Raw genomic sequence first — 18,130 nt, forward strand, 5'->3', positions numbered from 1 at the left:
ATGCTGCTCACTATCATCGTATGCTGCTCATCCTTAACTTCCCATTATCCGATGCAGCTTGTGTTTTTGTAACATTAGCGTTAAACAATAGATATACAATAGTTGACAACAAGAAAACACCACAATTATCCTGAATCGAGGGGAAATGTGACATCTAGTGTTACTGCAAAGGTATTTTTGTGGAGAGACCAGCGCTTGGGTGGGGTGGGACAGGGATCGTGGATGGAGTGTTGGCACAGAGTGTGTATTTAACACGCAGAATCTCGTGCGCCTATTTTGCAAGCATTTTTCTCATACTTAACACTTGTGCCGCTTCCACGGTCGTGATAGACTCTCAAAGTGCTTCTCTGACAGCTGCGTGTGTGTGTGTGTGTGTGTGTGTGTGTGTGTGTGTGTGTGTGCGTGTGTGTGTGTGACTGAGTAAAAGAAAAAGCCAGATAAAGAGTTCAGCATGGAAAATGAAACATTATTTTGAATTGTGTCACCAAATGTGAGGTTTTGGAAAGAAATATTTGACACCCACCTTTCTCGTGACTGAATATGTGAAAGCGATTTGAATAAATCCTCATTTTGAGCATCAGTTGCTCAGTGCCTGTGGGATGTCTCACCACACAATGGCTTTAATTCATTTAACTAAAATACTAGATTGAGACCGTGCCTGGATGATTTCACAGAGCTGGAATAGATGCTCTTTGACTCAGGTCGGCCCACCTCACTATACTCAGTCTTCACTGTCTCAAGTGCAGCTGTGTTTCTGAAGCTTTCACTGAGCCGGGCACTGAACCAATGTGATACTGCATTCACGGTAACATGGATGAACCTCTATTTGCTTGTGAACTCTGAGCATATCACTGTTTTCTTTTTCACCTGCTATCACAAAACACTGGCAGCCCGCCTCTGTGTTTACTGTGCTTTTCAATTCCAGCCACCAAAGAGCCAGTTTTATCTTCGCTGTCACTCCAATTCACTTTGTCAGACCACAGGCGCAGCTCGCTCCACGTTATCAAGAAAGGTGCATTTATCTGGAGTCTCAAGCTGAGATGGCTTTTGAGCAACTAAATTTAAAAGTCTTTTTTCTTAGACTACTACCTGCCATGTGGATTTATAGACCATCCAAAAATCAGTACCTTAAATAATATGCTTTACTGTACAAATGCAGCACCTATAATCTAGATAGATTATTTTTGGTCATATAAAAATAAACTTTCAACAGTGATATAGATGTGTCCTTAAAACGGAACGTGAGTTCCCCAATTCCTGATTTCATCCATCCATTTTCCAACCCGCTTGCTCCTTTTCATTTCATTTTCCTTCCCAAAACCAAATAAAGCTTTATGTAAAATCACATCAGATACCATAGAATATGACGAAAGTTGATAAGTAATTACCATGGGACAAATATCAAGATTAAACTAGTTTACACAAATGTTAACTAGTCTAGCCAACTCCCACACCAACACAGGCAAATGGTAATTTAATATGAAAGTTATTAACTTTGCTGGTGAAGTTGTTTGTTCACCAGTTTGAAATGCACATGCATACACTTGTAAAGTAAACTTTACAGTTGATTTGAATAGCCTTTCAACCAATGGAGGTTGTTTTAACTTAACCCACGGCAATTTTATGTATGTTCAGTAAATTTTAGACATGCTTGACAAAACAAAAGTATCCGTGTTTTAAGATTACGGCACTCTCGGTAATGTGCGCAGTATTGAGTGCGCTACTTCTGGTTCTGGGTTTATGACGCCACTGTGTCGCAGTTTTTTTGGGTTTAAAAAAGCTCAATATTAAAAATGTTTATGTACTGCTAAAAGTCATTTAAGTTAATATATAAACCATGGCTATTCGTACAGAAATGTATCACTTGACTCCATCTCTATCCGTATGGAGTGCCCCCTCATTGGCCATTTTAGGTGACGTGATATTGTGATATTAATAGGTGACTCTCACACGCTAATGCGTGTGAGAGTGCCGGGATGTACATGTTAAATGAACACAGAGCTGTTTAAAGAGAGATAATAATAAAAATAAAACAAAAAACTAAACAATATTTATACAAAAAGTACACAAAACGACAACAGAAATGCACAAAAATATACAAAAAAAGTTATAAAAACACAGAATCCAGAATCACACTACAATGGCAACAAAAACAATACAAAAAATGCACAAAAAGACAACAGAAAGATAGAAAAATACTTGACTCCAAAAAAGCATACATTACAGAAAAATATACCAAAACGACAAAAACTATAAAAATTTGTAAAAAAAACAAAAACAAACACATTTTTCATGCGCATGTCCCATATAATTAAATCACGGAAATCGCACACACTATTTTACTTTGCACCCACACATATAACCCCTTTATAACACTACAGAGTACAGAGTATGTACACCTCTTTGTACATCCAACCTTCAAACACATACTCATTTGGCCATAATTGACAACTCTACTTAAGCCCCCACTATATGAATACATACTTCTGACAGGCACTGTACTAGTTGTTCTAATATGCAATTTCTATTAAAATGCAGACATAAAACTGGGTTAATATATAAAAAGAAGAAATTTACCATCGGTGTGCCTCACTGGGGAGTAAAAATCTCCACTGGTTTGAACAAGGAAGAGCTGAGCGGAGCTTTCAAGAGTCGAATTTATGCCGCGTATTTTAACTACGGAAATTTTTACCAACACTGGGGGGCATTCTACTCAGTCTGTTGTTGTAATCATTCTGAAAGAGTCAATTAACTTTAACACGGCACATTTAACACTGCGAAAATGACTGTGCAAAGTTGTGTGGGTCTGCTGGTTTCTATCTCCAGCTGTCATTGGGCGCTAGGCGGGGGTACACCCTGGACAGAGCGCCAGTTCATTACAGAACAACACACACACAGAAATTCACTACTACGGGCAATTTAAAGATTCCGATCAACCTAACAGTCATGTTTTTGGATTGTGGGAGGAAGTTGCTGTACAGAAACTCACGTAAGCAGGGGAGAACATGGAAACTCCACACAGAAAGGACCCAAGTGTCCTGTTGCTATGAGGTGGATGTGCTAACCACTACACCCACGTGCTTTCCAATTCTGATTTCTTGCAATCTAAATGTACTTTCAATGAGAGCCAATCATTGTGTGTGTCATGAGTATATGGATTCAGCAGAGGATTATTCTATATTCAATATATTATATTCTATATAATTAATGGCATTTATGCTTTCAAATGAATCGTGCAAATGCTGCAAGCCGTGCTCTAATAAATAAACTGAGTACTTTATATTGACTTTTTACAATGCCTACCTGTGCACCACTGTATGCAATTATTTGTATTAAATTAAAAAAAGGGGGAAGAAAACTTTGTGCAACCTATTTTGGGATTACATACATTCCCTGTTAAACATTTTGTAAAGTTAAAAAATAAAGTAAAAATTTAACATATGTATTTAATAAAGTGACAAAAATTTTAAAAAGCATGAACCGGGTTGTTATTACTATATAGGAAAAACTATTTAATTTCATATAAAGGTAAGAGTAGTAGTAGTAGAGTACGAATTAAAAGTTTTACTGAATAGCTGATATAATGTAGTTGGCAATCCATTATGCCATCCATTTTTAATATACCCAGACTATTTATACTGGGATGATGGGCTGCTGAGTATGCTATTTTAAAGATCCTTCATACATACCCATAATCACACCTCCATCTCTTTATACTCCGTGGTTAGACTGACAGAAGAAGGTACCAACAAAATAACTCCTACATGCAACAGGAGAACATGCAAACTCAACATCAGAAAGTCACCAAATATCTCTTGGCATCACTTGGACAATTCGATTTAATCATGCATTTGCTCGTGTTTGGTCTACAAAAATGTCTAACGTTGTTATGCATCACGTGAGTTTCTTTCACCAACATCCAATGAAATCCTTGACCTGGTGCTAGTGCGTATGGATTTCTAATATTTCCCTCTTTTAAAGCTATCTCATGCTTATCATTTAGTAAATACAGATTCATATTTAGATCAGATACTACCCAATAACTCTTCCAGGTTAGCATGTAAGACGCTGCAACAACTCTTCCAGGGTTGGGGTCAATTACAATTTGAATTGTGTAATTGCTAATTAATTACAGTTATGGTGTAATTATAATTGTAACTGTAATTAAACCATGTTAGACCTGTAACTTTCACGTCAAGCACCCCGAGTGGCTACAAGCTCCGCAGCACTGTCACAACAATCAACAGTCAGTCGGGCCAGCCTCCCTTGTCTTTTGATTGTGTAGGCAGACAGTAGTTGACCTGTAACTTCAGGACAAGAATTGGCTCGGTCGGGCTAGGGTGTGAAGCGGGGATGGGCTCATGCCGCGGCTGATGGAGCAGCCTCCACCGCCGCCCTCCTCTCCTCGCTGCCAGTGGCCTGGCTCTCGGCCCTCCTCGCCGCGACGGTGGCGCTCCCCCCTACTCCCTGGCCTTGCCGCAGGGGGTCGGGGCGACCCGGCGTGTGCGAGGCGGTGTGCGACATAAGGCGGGTCTCGGCAGCGTCTTTTTAGCTTCCTCAGAAGCAGTTTTAAACTTTTTGCTTGCCTCGTTCATGACCAGGAGTCAAACAGGTGGAAAAATAGTAGCAAGTGCCTTAGCCCAATGAGTATATCAGAGCCTGTGGTCACGTGACTGCCGTAAAGTGACCAGGCCAAAGACGGTCCATCTCTCCAAACTTACATAGTCGGTATTTCAAGAGGGAAGCTTGGAGCATTGATACTGTCAAGCGCTGTATATTGGCCTGAGGAATCATTTAAAATAACTCATATGGGTCAACTCTTTACGTCAAAAAGTCAGCGGTGTGCCTTTAGGTAATTGAGAGCATAATTGTAATTGACTTTCTGAGGATAAAAAATTATTGTAATTTAATTGTAATTGAAAAAAATGCTGGTCGCTGTAATCACGATTGGATTGTAAATGAACATGGATAATTGAAAATGTAATTGTAACTGAAAAACGTAATTGACCCCAACCTTGAACTCTTCTTCCTCAGATAACTTAACATTCACATGCTCATACTAAAGTGCATGTTTACTCCTCTCTAGGTAGGTTTCCTTAAGATCATCTGCAAGGATGTATTCCAAATGTATTTTAGGCTTATACGTCTGACAATGTTTGACACCACATTCTGAGCACATTCAGCCACACTTTAGATTTTTTAAAGCTTCCAGAGCATGTTGAACAGTTATTAAGACGTTTCAATGACAACACAACTCTCGTTGATGGCAAAACAATGAAACGTGAAATGAACTCTAGGAAATATTAACCTACATTGTGTTAAGTGTCTGATCCCTTCATTTTTTTTTAAAGTCATTGTCGAACTTTGTGTGATGTCTAGGAAATTACACTAGATCGTAATCACAGACTTGACTTCATAGCTTTACAAAGAAAGTGACATTGTCGAGATACGCCGTCATTAATTTACTGTGGAGTCTGTGGGCATGAGGCAGTCATATGTCTGACATTCATTGTCTTTTCTAAAGATAATCCTTTCAATTAAATGTGCACTTTCTACGATGTCTCTGTGCTTGTACCACTCTGATATACTGTAACTTGCATGTTGGGTTGAATAGAATCATGTCTCAATTGAAAGTGGCAGTTAATATGTGTGAATCTGCCAAGCAAATCCAGTGGCCAACCACCATAAACAGGATGGGTGAGACAATTTCTTATCTATTTTCACACATCTGATAATAATTGGACAAATATGTTTTGTTTTTTTCTCATAAAACAATGGTTCTTAAAGGGGGGTGCGCAAATCTCTGATGGTATGTAAAGGGATTCCAAGGGGAGAACAAGATTTTGCAAATAAAAGATGCAATAATGCAAAAAAACAAAAAACAAAACATAAAGTGATCATTTTAGTAAACTGGCTGAAGAAAAATTCACAGGGAAAACATCACTGACAAAAACTTGCCACTGTTCTGAAGTGTTCTATACAACGGCCACTCCTCAGATGATATAAATACTACCTTATATTGAGATGAACAGATAACCAATTACTGAATTGGCTGAATGAGGAATTGTGTGTGTGCAGACACCAATCATGATTGCTCTCCACTACAGGGATTTTCATCCATTCATTCATTCCTGCTTTATCATCTCAGTGTTGCTGGTACTGCTTACATTGGGTGCAAGTGAACATTTTTCGATTACATTCAAATGAAAACAGCATTACCCCCACCCCCATCCTATGCACTAATTATGGGCTGAACGCCAAGCACTAATTGCATTTTTAAAAAGGTAGATTAAGTTGCAGCACAATGGTGCAGTTGTGATTAGCAAGTCTGCCTCACAGGAGAAGAAAGGTAGGATTCATTGTCCTTTCAGTGCGATACTGAAAGGACAACGAATCCTAACTTTCTTCTTCTGTGGAAAGCGATGAAGTAAAACTTGTACAGTAGGTGGCGATATGCACCTATTCAAGTTAGCAAAATGCCAATAACTAAGAAAGAAGGAAAAAAGCTTGCATGTTCTCCTAGTGTTTGTGTGGATGTAACCTGGTTTCAGTCCAAAAACATGCATGTGGGTTATTGAGAGCAGAGGTTCTCCAACTTTTTTAGATCCAATGACCGCTTACATAATCCTCACATTAAATAATCACATTTCACTGTCATTTGTAACCTTAACTACCACAGGAATGACATGTTGAAACATTCAACTTAAATATTTAAGATGTTTGGAGTAGAAATGCACTTAAAAAGTACCTGTACTAGTCTCCTCATTAAGATCCTCTGTACCCAGCCATGTACAATATGTCATTACCTTTATTTTAACCTGCGTGTTTGTAGTGGCCAGACATTTTTTGTAACTTGTAAAGCACTTAGAGTTTCATCTCTTTGTATGAAAAGCACTTTCATAAATAGAGATTGATTTATAGTCTTGCATATAACATAAAATGTGTTTAATGTAGTACCAACAAACAAAATGCGCACATTTATTTTTTATTTCTTGTATTTATTTTTTTCAGTGGGACAGTGTGTATTAATGTACAGCCAAAGTTGTAAATACACTGGATTTAGCTAAATGATAATTTCCATCTGTACTTCCATGGTGCAAGGGTTAGAAGCAGACACATCTATCTATAAAAGCAAGCAACGTCTGTGTGCGTGTGTGTGTTTGTAGAGTAAATATCTCACCATTGCAGTGTCTGATTGATCTGAAACTTTGTCAACGGCTTGTGCATACCCCGAGTGTGTACATCCGTAATTTTGGAGTAATTTGGTCATTCCAAAACTAATACCAAACCAATTGGAAACTACCAATCCACACTTTGGAACTCCTGTCAAACATTGTTTTAGAACACTGATGAAGTCATCAAAAGTGATGTTATCAGAGTTCCAATTCAAACTGATGATGTCATCAACAGTGACTTCATCATCAGTGTTCTATTCAATGCTAATGCTAATGCTAAACTAACGCAGTGCAACGCTGTCTGTCTGTACACAATAATAATAATAATAATAATAATGCTTCAGTTTTATATAGCGCTTTATCATAGACACTCAAAGTCGCTTTACAGAATTAAGGCATTATTCTTTCACTCCCCACTTAGTGGTGGTAAACTACTATTGTAGCCACAGCTGCCCTGGGGCAGACTGACGGAAGCGAGGCTGCCATAGTGCGCCATCGGCCCCTCCGACCACCACCAACACTCACTCACACACTATATTCATACCAGGCAATGCAGGTGAAGTGCCTTGCCCGAGGACACAATGACAGATACCACTGGGGTGACTGTCCCCCACTGTGGCACCTGGAATTCTCAGTGGTCTTCCATCCAACTACTAACCAGGCCCAGACGTGCATAGCTTCCGAGATCTAACGGGATCGGGCAATGACAGGCTGGTATGAAAAGTCATGAACGGATTTTGATGAAATTTTCAGGAAATGTTGATAATGGGTCAAGGAACAGCTGATTACATTTTGGCTACCAAAAGAAATTATATAGTTATATATATCTCATTAATTTTCCCATCCACACTGTGGAACTCCTGTTAGTGTCAATATGAATACATACCTCCGACGGGCACTGTACTAGTCTATCTATAAAAGCAAGGTGTGTCTGTGTGTGTGTGTGTTTGTGGAGCGAATATCTTCTCGGCGTGGTATCTGATTGACCTAAAACTTGGCTTCCAAATACCCCGAGTGTGTGCATCTGTAATTTTGGAGTAATTTGGTCTTTCCAAAACCAATTTAAAATCAATTTAAAATGACCAATCCACACTGTGGAACTCCTGTCCAAACATTGTTTTAGAATACTAATGTCAACAGTGATGTCATTGGTGTTCCAAGAATGTTCAAACTGATGATGTCATCAACAGTGACTTCATCATCAGTGTTCTACTCTATGCTAATGCTAAGCAGTGCGACGCTGTCCGCCTGTACAAGATAACTTGAAAAGTTATGAACGGATTTTGATCAAATTTTCAGGAAATGTTGATAATGGGTCAATGAACAGCTGATTACATTTTGGTGGTGATCTGGCTACCAAAAGAAAATACAGCATATATATATATATATATATATATATATATATATATATATATATATATATATATGGCATTCATTTTTCTATCCACACTGTGGAACTGCTGTTAATGTCAATATGAATACATACCTCCGACAGACACTGTACTATTTATATAAAAGGCTAAACATACACAACTCCACAACAATATATTACAATACAATTGTAATTGGGTTGGAAGATGCACCATTGACCATTTTTACAGAAGTGTTCTCAGTTACACGACATGGATAGGAGTTGTTTTTTTTTCTTTTTAACTGCACCAACGCACTGTTGTTCTCACTGACACAAAAACACATTCATTTTTATGTATTTTCTGTTGGTTTGGATAACAGATATAACACATATCGAGCACAGGATGTGGATATAATGAAGCAGAAAACAGGGCAGTGTTGACTGTGAGGGTGATTGATGACGGTGGAAAAGAAAATTAGTCTGTGCTTTGTAAAAGATGGCATTTGTAATACGAGTTGTGCGCCGCACTGATGAAACCTCACAGAATTGTATGATGTGCTCATTTAACCTCGAAGAAATCCACTTTCGTCTGCATGGGTTTCTGTTGTTAAAGGTCATGTTTCAGTGACTGTAGAAAGCCTTTTAGTTTAACTCCAGAGGCACAGAAACGATCTGACCCCTCGACTCAGAGGAAAATCTATTCTCGGACATACAAATCTTTTCCCCCACCCCCCACCCCCCACCTACATGATCTAAGCGAGAGACTCTTAGCGAGAGGTGTCACTATTACTTTTGACCAGACTCAGCAAAGAAAAGGTTTATGTCTGTCGCACGCACACATTCCTACAATTGTGTTTCCATAGAAACACAGTCTTGGGCCGACTGGAGTTTAGAGTTACATAAGGATTTACCAGCAATAGGACAAAAAAAACAAAAAAAAAACCCCAGATATTCTTACCTAACTGTGCTTCTATATATAGAAAATATGTTTCAACTTTAGAAAAATATCTAAATGAGGTTTCATACAGCCAGAGGTGTAAATAATATACTGTATATCTTACTCAAGTAGAAGTACCGTTACTTCATTGAAATTGTACTCAAGTATAAGTACAAGTAAGTCATGCATAAAATACTCCAGTACAAACAAAAAGTAGCTCAATTAAATAGTACTCACAGTAAAATTACTAGATATTTTCACCCCCACGTGTTCATGAAGAGACAACATTTTGCACAATTGTTTTGGCACTGTGCATTACGTTTAATCTGATTGGTCGGCTATGATGTGATGCATTTGATTGTTGTCTGGTTATTTCATTTTTTGTAGTTTCACGATATTTGTTGATCATTTTAAAACAAGAAATAATATTTTACTCAGCAGTGGTAGGGTGAAGGAATGTAACTAATTACTTCTTTTAAAACTTACTTGCGTACAAGTAAAATTACTGATTTAGAAATATACTCAAAAAAGTACAAGTACCCATAAAAGCAACTCAATTACAGTAATGTAAATACTTGTAATCCGTTACTTTCACCTCTGCATACAGCTATACTCAGCTATTTTAGAGGTTTAGCTATATTCAATGTTGTCATTTAAAGGTTCCTGTCCCAATTTTATAAAGGACTCCATTATATTTGAATTCCCATACAAATATTGACCATGTTGTAGCAGTGAGAAAGCCAAAGTGCAGTTTTCCCCCACTGCTGTGTCTGTTACACTGTGTGCCATATGAATGTGGGCGTTGCAGAACAGCAAGTCTTGAACAACACAATCAAACATACAAAATGTAACCGTGTCTATAATTACACTGTAGCTCAGACTTCAAGTTTTGAATAATTAATGTCAATAAATGTATTTTAATGCTTGTGATTAAGTGAGTGATCATTGTTTCAAGAGTGAAAGAGCTAATTAGACCCCCACCCCCGCCCATGGGACAGCATGTTTTGTGGTTTGGAGAGGAGTTGGAATGGGTTTTTTTTTAACAAGGCTCAGGCTCCAACCCACAGGACCCACTGGTCTCCTGAGGAGATCTTATAGAAACTCTTACACCATCTGCAGGACCAATAGAGCATCATTAATAGATGCAGGATGAAGCTATTTATGTGTTCGCCTCAGGCAAAAATGTTATTTTACTTGTTCCAACTTTATTTTTCTTGGTTGGTAATGATGGTAGTTAGGCCAGTATACACAGCCCAGATGTTCAGTAAGGGAGAACTGTGGGAGGCTACAGTTGGATATAGAACATTTGGTACGACTGCTGGTATAGAAGCAAAAACAAAAGACTGTTGGACTGTTTTTTTTCTCAGTCAGTACATGAATGTCTGATGATGGTTGTTTTGGCTGGAGGCATTTTAACAGGATCACTGTGCAATATGGTTTCCCTCCACGCTAATCCATCGTTCACTGTGGTCTTCTCATTAGCTTGGCCCACAATATGCATACTTTGATTCGCCTGAAGGCTTTGCAAAGCAATAGTGCCGAAATAATACTTTAAATACCCTAAATGAGTAGATGTGCAGTCTCTCACACGTCTGCGATTGTGTCGAGAGCTATTATCGCGAAATTATTTTTATGACCCAGGGAATTGCGAGGAATCACAGATGACTCCAGTTTTTGATGATGACATCCTGGCAATCAGCAGCAGTGTCTCACAGCGAGTTAGTGCTTCCCTTCATTTGGATTCAATTGTCACTGACTGAACAATGTTAGGCTGGTAAATAAAACACACCATAACCTCCCGCTCTGCTGATTTCCTCAAGGATTTTAACGAGTTTTAACATGAGTGTTCGTGTCTCCCATAGTTGTCACGTTCTAACTTGTAATTTCGAACTTGTAATTTATGCAAAAGGATAATTACTGAAATAGCTGCAAGGGCTCATTTCCACTATCATTTTTCTTCATAGGTACATTTCTAAAATCACATATAATTATTTTGTTATATTTATTATAATATATTTTCTATGTCAACCAATGATGTAATATTTTCACCAGCGGTTATTTATTTGTTTCATAGACACCATTAAAAATAGAAGAAGAGCTTCCTATGCATGTAAATAAAGGCAACCACGATTCACTGCTGCTCATTAAAATCAGCAGTGAATCCACTGCTGCATTGACGAAACAGCAGAGTGGGAAATGTCGCCCCCTGTGGCCACAGATTTTTTCGGGTCACGGCTTTAATTTATCATCTCTTAAGTAAACAAAATAAATTTACATTGAATTTTTTAAGTTTTACTGATTTTTAAACATAATTTAATGACGTAATTTTAACATGGCGCCGCACAGGGTAAAGTAGTCCCAGTTTTAAAAGTTAATAAAACAATAATGGTGCAAAATAATGCGTTTTGTTAGGCATAGATCTTCTAATAAGGACGTTTCAAAGGTTTTAGGCCACATTTGTAAAAACAGTGGAGGATCCCTTTAATGACAGCCTTCATGATACTTTATTCATAGTGATTACAGATAATGACACTGTAGTGTCAGCCTTATGTATAAAACTTTTTGAAGTATTATAGAAATTTCTTCCAAGTCTTTTAAGTGTGAATGATCAATCATCACTGGCTTTGATGTATAAGAATACGTTTCCCTTTTTTTATAGTAGAAAAATAAATAAAGTCAGCTAGGCTAGTTCCCATTATCTCTATTATCTTCAGAATGAGTGTCGATCACGTAGTGAACTGAACTGTTAAAAACCTTAGAGGTGATGTAATGAAGAGTGAAATTAAAAAGGTGTTTTTATTCCTACCATTTTTCTTTCATCTTAATATTTCTCCTTTGGAAAACAAAAAACAGCAAAACTAAATCAATTAAAGTCAGACTTTTATTACTTAATTTAATTTTAATTAAATTTGTTTTTTGGGTGATTCATATTAAGTCCTTCTCATAACAACACACAGCTAATTGATCCATCTTTAATTATTCTCCCAAGTTATATAGGAAAGCACAACACCATCACATTTAGGAAGCGCACATTAATCACTGTTGTTTGTTTAGGCAGTAAATGCTTCATTACTGCACCTCTGTTTGCTTTGACATCAAACTGTGAATGACATTGTGCTCGTTCTGATGGAACATTGCCAGCCACATAATTACCTCAGGACTCTGGCTTTACATCACAGACTTGTGAAATACTTTGGCTTTGAACATCAGTCTCTGCTGTGTTGCTGTGACTATGCCAAATCATTGTCTCAGTTTGAAGTGTTTTTTCTGTTGTTTTGACAGGGATGACCTGCCAAGCGAGGACTTCGTACACTGAGGACGAGGTTTTGTGGGGACATCGTTTTTTCCCGGTCATCTCCTTGGAGGAAGGCTTCTTTAAGGTGGACTACTCACAGTTTCACGCCACCTTTGAGGTGCCCACACCTCCTTACAGTGTGAAGGAACAGGAGGAGGCTCTACTCCTCTCCTCGCCTCTAATGGCTCCGTCCCTGTGCAACAGCGGGGAGAAGAACAGCTCACTGGACTGTCTGGAGACCCTGGAGGACAATGACAGTACCACCAAGCTGCCGACAAAGCTCCAGAAGATCACGGGTCGTGATGGCCTGCCCAAGAAGCTCTTAAGAATGAGCTCCACCACCTCAGAGATGACTTACAGCTTTGGAGACCTGCCCATGAAATTGCAGCGAATCAGCTCTGTTCCTGGTGTCTCTGATGATAAGGGGGCTGGTAAGGCCTCCAAGATTAGCACAGAGCCTATGAGCAAGTCAGTGGCAGACTTACCTCCTAAGCTGCAGCGACTGGCAGGGGGGGGCGGGGGCCGGATGGACGGACACTTGCCGCCCAAACTTCGAAAGATGAACTCGGACCGCTTTACATAAAGCAGGAAGCCTATTTAATCTTCCCCCTTTCACTTTTGTTTTCCTACTTGATATCCTCCTGCTATTCCTTAATTTAACAATGGACAAGTTCTTATAATAAAAGAAATGTAGAAAATGTGCACAAAGGTAATTGAGCACATTTGTTCTTGGGGCGGAAACGAAGGAGGACTTCAGATCTTTGCTTTTTATCGTATTTATTTATTTCTAGAATTATGTACAATTAGCACAATCTGGCATGTAAGAAACAACGCATGTAGAGCAGAATCTATCGGATAATTTCTGGCATGACATTTATTGATAGATGATTTTAACAAAAAGAAATCTCATCCGTGAACTTGCAGACAGTGGAGAAGTTGCACAAAGCCATACGACTCACATCCTGGGAAACCATCATGCGTTCGTTTTGAGTTGAATGCTTATTGTTTAATGTACAATCGTGGCAATGTTGCGTTGATTGCATGCTCCTCTTACTGACTTAGCTATACAAAGGTAATAGAGAACGATGTTTAGCCTTAACTATATTACCTTGTTTCCATTTTCATGTTTGTTCACAGCTGTATTTTTGGTATTTCATAAATAGACTATTTTATCATGTGGGATTTTACCATTTTTAGCAGATAATCAAATATTGAACACATCACTAGACAAAATACAGCATTATTAGCGTCAAAGGGTTTTTAATTTGGGCACAAGGTTACATAATTTGAATTTTTCTCATTTGAGATTTAAGTTTAAAGACCAGAAAATCTACTTGATAAGCACAAAAGTCATTAGATAGTACCTTGTAATTATAGAAATGATTCAGGGGTCTTTTGTGTTAAATGACATGTTTAGACCAGTAGTTTAGTATTCTACAATGGCTTTATTTTGATGAATAATAAAACACAATTCTACTAAGCCCGTGTGCTAATAAAACACACTCCTTTTGAATTTGATTTAATGGGCTTAAGAGAACGTCATAACATTTGATTTAAGAGCCCATAACATTCTTCCGCTGTGATGAAAGCAATAATATTATAATGACTATAATCCCTATATAGCCACTATAGCCACAGGGTCTACCACAGCCCCAACCCCCCCACAATCATCATGTTTACTGAATCCATGCCATGAAATCTCTCGTTCCAAAAATGGCATTGTATAATACCTTATTCAGGAATAAAAATCTAACTCTCTAGTTTTGACTATTCATTTTTGGGGAGCAGTTTGTTTTGTCTTTCCTTGGACTTATTTACTGGTAGGTTTTATTCCTTAAGGAGTGTTTTTCTGGCTGGGAATCTCCACATTTCTCCAAGTTGCTTTGCCTGATCAATTATGTGAGAATTTATAGTATTTTGGAGTGAAACATTCACAAGCACTAAATACATTTAAATGTATTTATTTGAATAGATAAATTCATCAGTAGTTGATGTGTTGTTGGTTTGACTGTTCAATACATTTAAAGAGAATCAAGATACATTGCAGGTTATTATTTTACTGCTGAGAATTTTATGTTCGGTGAACTTGAGTAAATGCGATTGGTACAGGCAGCATAAGTCAAGAGAGTGCCAAGTAGTCACACTTCCGCGTTCCACATCCTTCCCGCGTTCCCACAGGAAGCAGACATGGATGAAAGGAAGAAGTAGCGAGCATTCCCTAATTTTCTAGCATCACTGTCTTTCTGTGATATGAAAAGATTGTTTAAAATGTATCAGACGTTATGCACTTGAACACATCTCGGACGGTCTGAGAAAGCTTGACAAGCATCACTAAATCCTCCTCTGACAGCGTTTTTCTCCAACACCACTTTGTCAACAGTCCCCCTCAGCAAATATGATCTAGCAGTGAGCTCTTTATTTATGAATTTGAGTTTCATTTCTGTTTTTTATTCACATCCTCAATATTTAGTTGGTGAAAATGTGTGGCAAACTTATCAAAATTATCTGTGAAGACAAGCAACGCTCTTATCGCACACTCTTTAACGCATGCTCAAAATAAATTTGTTAATTGAGTAAATATTCAACATGTGCGACTGCAGATAAGTAAACAAAGCCTTTGCCATATATTTCTGGGGCAGAGATGCAGATTATTTTTGAGATGATCTTTTTTTTTTTCAGTGCTGCACAGAGAGAGCTGAAATTTTTACATGGATTTTCCCTATTGAATGGCTTTACATTTCTCGTATCTTGTTGATAAACGATGCAGGTCTACTGATGCAGTCTGCCTCCCAATCTGGTCGGATAATTCATACTACACTGAAAATGAATCAGTGTCACTGTGCCAAGTTAGTTTTTCTGGCGCTGCCATTGTTTAGAGTAAACTCTGTCAATCACTGCTGTGCTTCATATTTTTTTTGCCCACCCATTGTTATTTTTAGACATAAAGAACAACTTTTTCAAGAAGAAATACAGTAGTCAGGCAATTACTGCAGAAAACACAAAGTTGGGTTACTTTTCTCCTTATCCTGAGATGACCCTCACTTCTGACTCTTATAATACAGCCTTGGATGATTCAGTATATCAAAGTGACTAATGACAGAATTCTCTGACACTTTGGAGTCGGGCCACAAATCCCTTCAAGGCATCTTAAATCAGCACTTTCAAAAAAATAATCCAATGAATATTCAAAATAATTTGATTTCAAAAGCTCTTGATAAAGTCTTGTATAAGAATAAAAAAAACTTCATGATGCAATCATCCTTTCTAGGGAACGATCATAGTACTGCTTGGCAGTGAAGTCTAATTGGAGATTCAAAGTGAAATATGGCCCACTGACTGGCTGTTTGGACACTTCTCTCACTTTTCACACCACGTCACTGAAAAGATGGGACGTTATATTGCACATCAAACATGATGACTAGTGCAACATAAGATTGAACTGCTGATGACTTTGCAAAGAAGAAAATTAGACAGAAGTGTCAGTCATTGTCGTGTTTTTCAATACATGTCTCGTTTGTCGATATGAACCCAACTCGGAACAACTCTGTACTTTGAGATAATGAAGAACAGTCCTAAGAATGAGCTACCCAAATTTCCATGAGCCCTGAGCATTAGCAACCTATTTAGGGCCTGAGATTTTTTGTGATCGCGGAAAACGGACAGAAAAAACAGAATTCACGTTCTGAAACGGAAAAATCAATTCGACACAGAAAAAGCAATCGGACCTGTTTTTCTTTTTTCACTCACCATCTTGAAAAATGGGCCCCAAAATGACACAGAAATGCCTAACAGACATTAATTTCAACGATATCATGCATTTACAAACCATTTTTACCAGAAAATAGATGACTGAATGTCCAAAAAAATATGTCCAGTTCCACCCAGACTCCTGTTCAATCTCGCTTGCTACATGTTTATCAAGTGAACAAGTGATTGAAAATGCTCACATGGTCAACTACCAGTTCTTGCATCGTAATCTTGTGTAATTTTAGTGTAACATCCACATTTTATTTTATTTAATTATCATTTGTAGCATATAAAATGTAAAATAATAACAGTCGTTGAGTCTGTTAACCCTATTTAGCAGGTTTGGTCTATTATTCCGGGAAGTTTAATAGCCAATGAAATCATCCAAACAGGGAAAGACGATGAAATGGAAACGAAACAGATAAGTGTAACGTAACGCGAAAATGGGTAAACCCTTAAAGGGAATTTGAGAAATTTTGAAACGGAAAATCAGAGGCACTACTTTTTTACCGGGCTCTTAAAGGTCCCATGTCATGCTATTTTTCACCCATCTCCATTTGTTCTAAAAACCCCCAAAACATAATATTTGAGGTTTATTTTCCCAAACTCGCCTGTTTTCCACAATTTTAGCTTGAAAAGTCACTTTCTGACCAACTCCACACAAACAGGATGATTTGTGGCCTACTTATGCATATTCATGATGGGACACTGACTTCCTCCTCCCTACATGATAACGTAGAGTCAGTAGACGGCCCGCCCTCCTCTCACCCACTCCGTAGCCTAGCTCATGCTGCTTTACAAACACGAGACAGTGTGGGGGCGGGGCATTAACTGGTACATACATAGAGTGTAGAAAATACATACATAGCACTGTGCAATGGACACTGAAATGCTCCCTTTGTGGGCGTGTCTGTTTTCATGTCAATCACGACAGAGAGCTTCCTGGAGGCGTGGCTTCTCCAGCTCAGTGCCATGTTGAATTCATCATCAAAGTGGGAACGCGTCATCAAATTGGAGCGAGGTGTTTGGGCTCACCCTGCAGTAAGAAAAGAGCAAATCACCCTCTAACTAACGATTGAGGGAATCAATGAAAAAAACACTTTGGGCATGTGTATGAAGCCCAAATAGCACTTTTATCATGTTTAAAGCAAATGCTTTCAAATTATACTCTAAATACTCGCCTTCTGCCCGCTGAATTTTTAGCAACCCCCGGTTAAAGAACCTACACATTATGCAGTACAGGTACATTTAATGAGTTCACACAGTATGTTGCCTTTTTACAAACTCCAACTTATACAGAGTATAAGTGACAAGCTCACATTTTAAAACACAGTCGATCTATAACACTCATTTGTTTCCCAGATTCAGCCAGCAGTATTGTAAACTTGTTGGACTGATGGGAAGAGTTTGTGCGCTCACACACTTTGGAGTGTCAAGTGTTTTTACATGGTGGTCGTCATGAAGAGGTCGGATTAGTTTTAAGCCGATGTGACTGCTGAGTAAATCAACTTTTCAAGGATGCTACGCTGATTTCTAGCTAATCTTCAACACCGAGGTGCCTGACTCATGGGCAATGGCTGTGATTTAGTGAGGACGTGCACAGGCTGGTTCAGGAAGATCAGGCT

At 38.3% G+C, this 18,130-nt stretch overlaps 1 protein-coding gene across 1 annotated transcript in view; it reads left to right on the forward strand.

Annotated features, from left to right (window-relative positions):
- kcnj3a (potassium inwardly rectifying channel subfamily J member 3a) overlaps positions 1 to 14,518 on the forward strand; it is a 35,930-nt gene extending 21,412 nt beyond the window's left edge. Inside the window, exon 3 of the mRNA XM_028435444.1 lies at positions 12,746 to 14,518. Within this exon, the coding sequence (XP_028291245.1) occupies positions 12,746 to 13,341 (596 nt within the window). The 3' untranslated portion in view covers positions 13,342 to 14,518. The remainder of the gene's footprint in view (positions 1 to 12,745) is intronic.
- Positions 14,519 to 18,130: the final 3,612 nt, after the last annotated feature.

This window comes from Gouania willdenowi, chromosome 21, assembly GCF_900634775.1.
Source record: "Gouania willdenowi chromosome 21, fGouWil2.1, whole genome shotgun sequence".
Lineage (NCBI taxonomy): Eukaryota > Metazoa > Chordata > Actinopteri > Blenniiformes > Gobiesocidae > Gouania > Gouania willdenowi.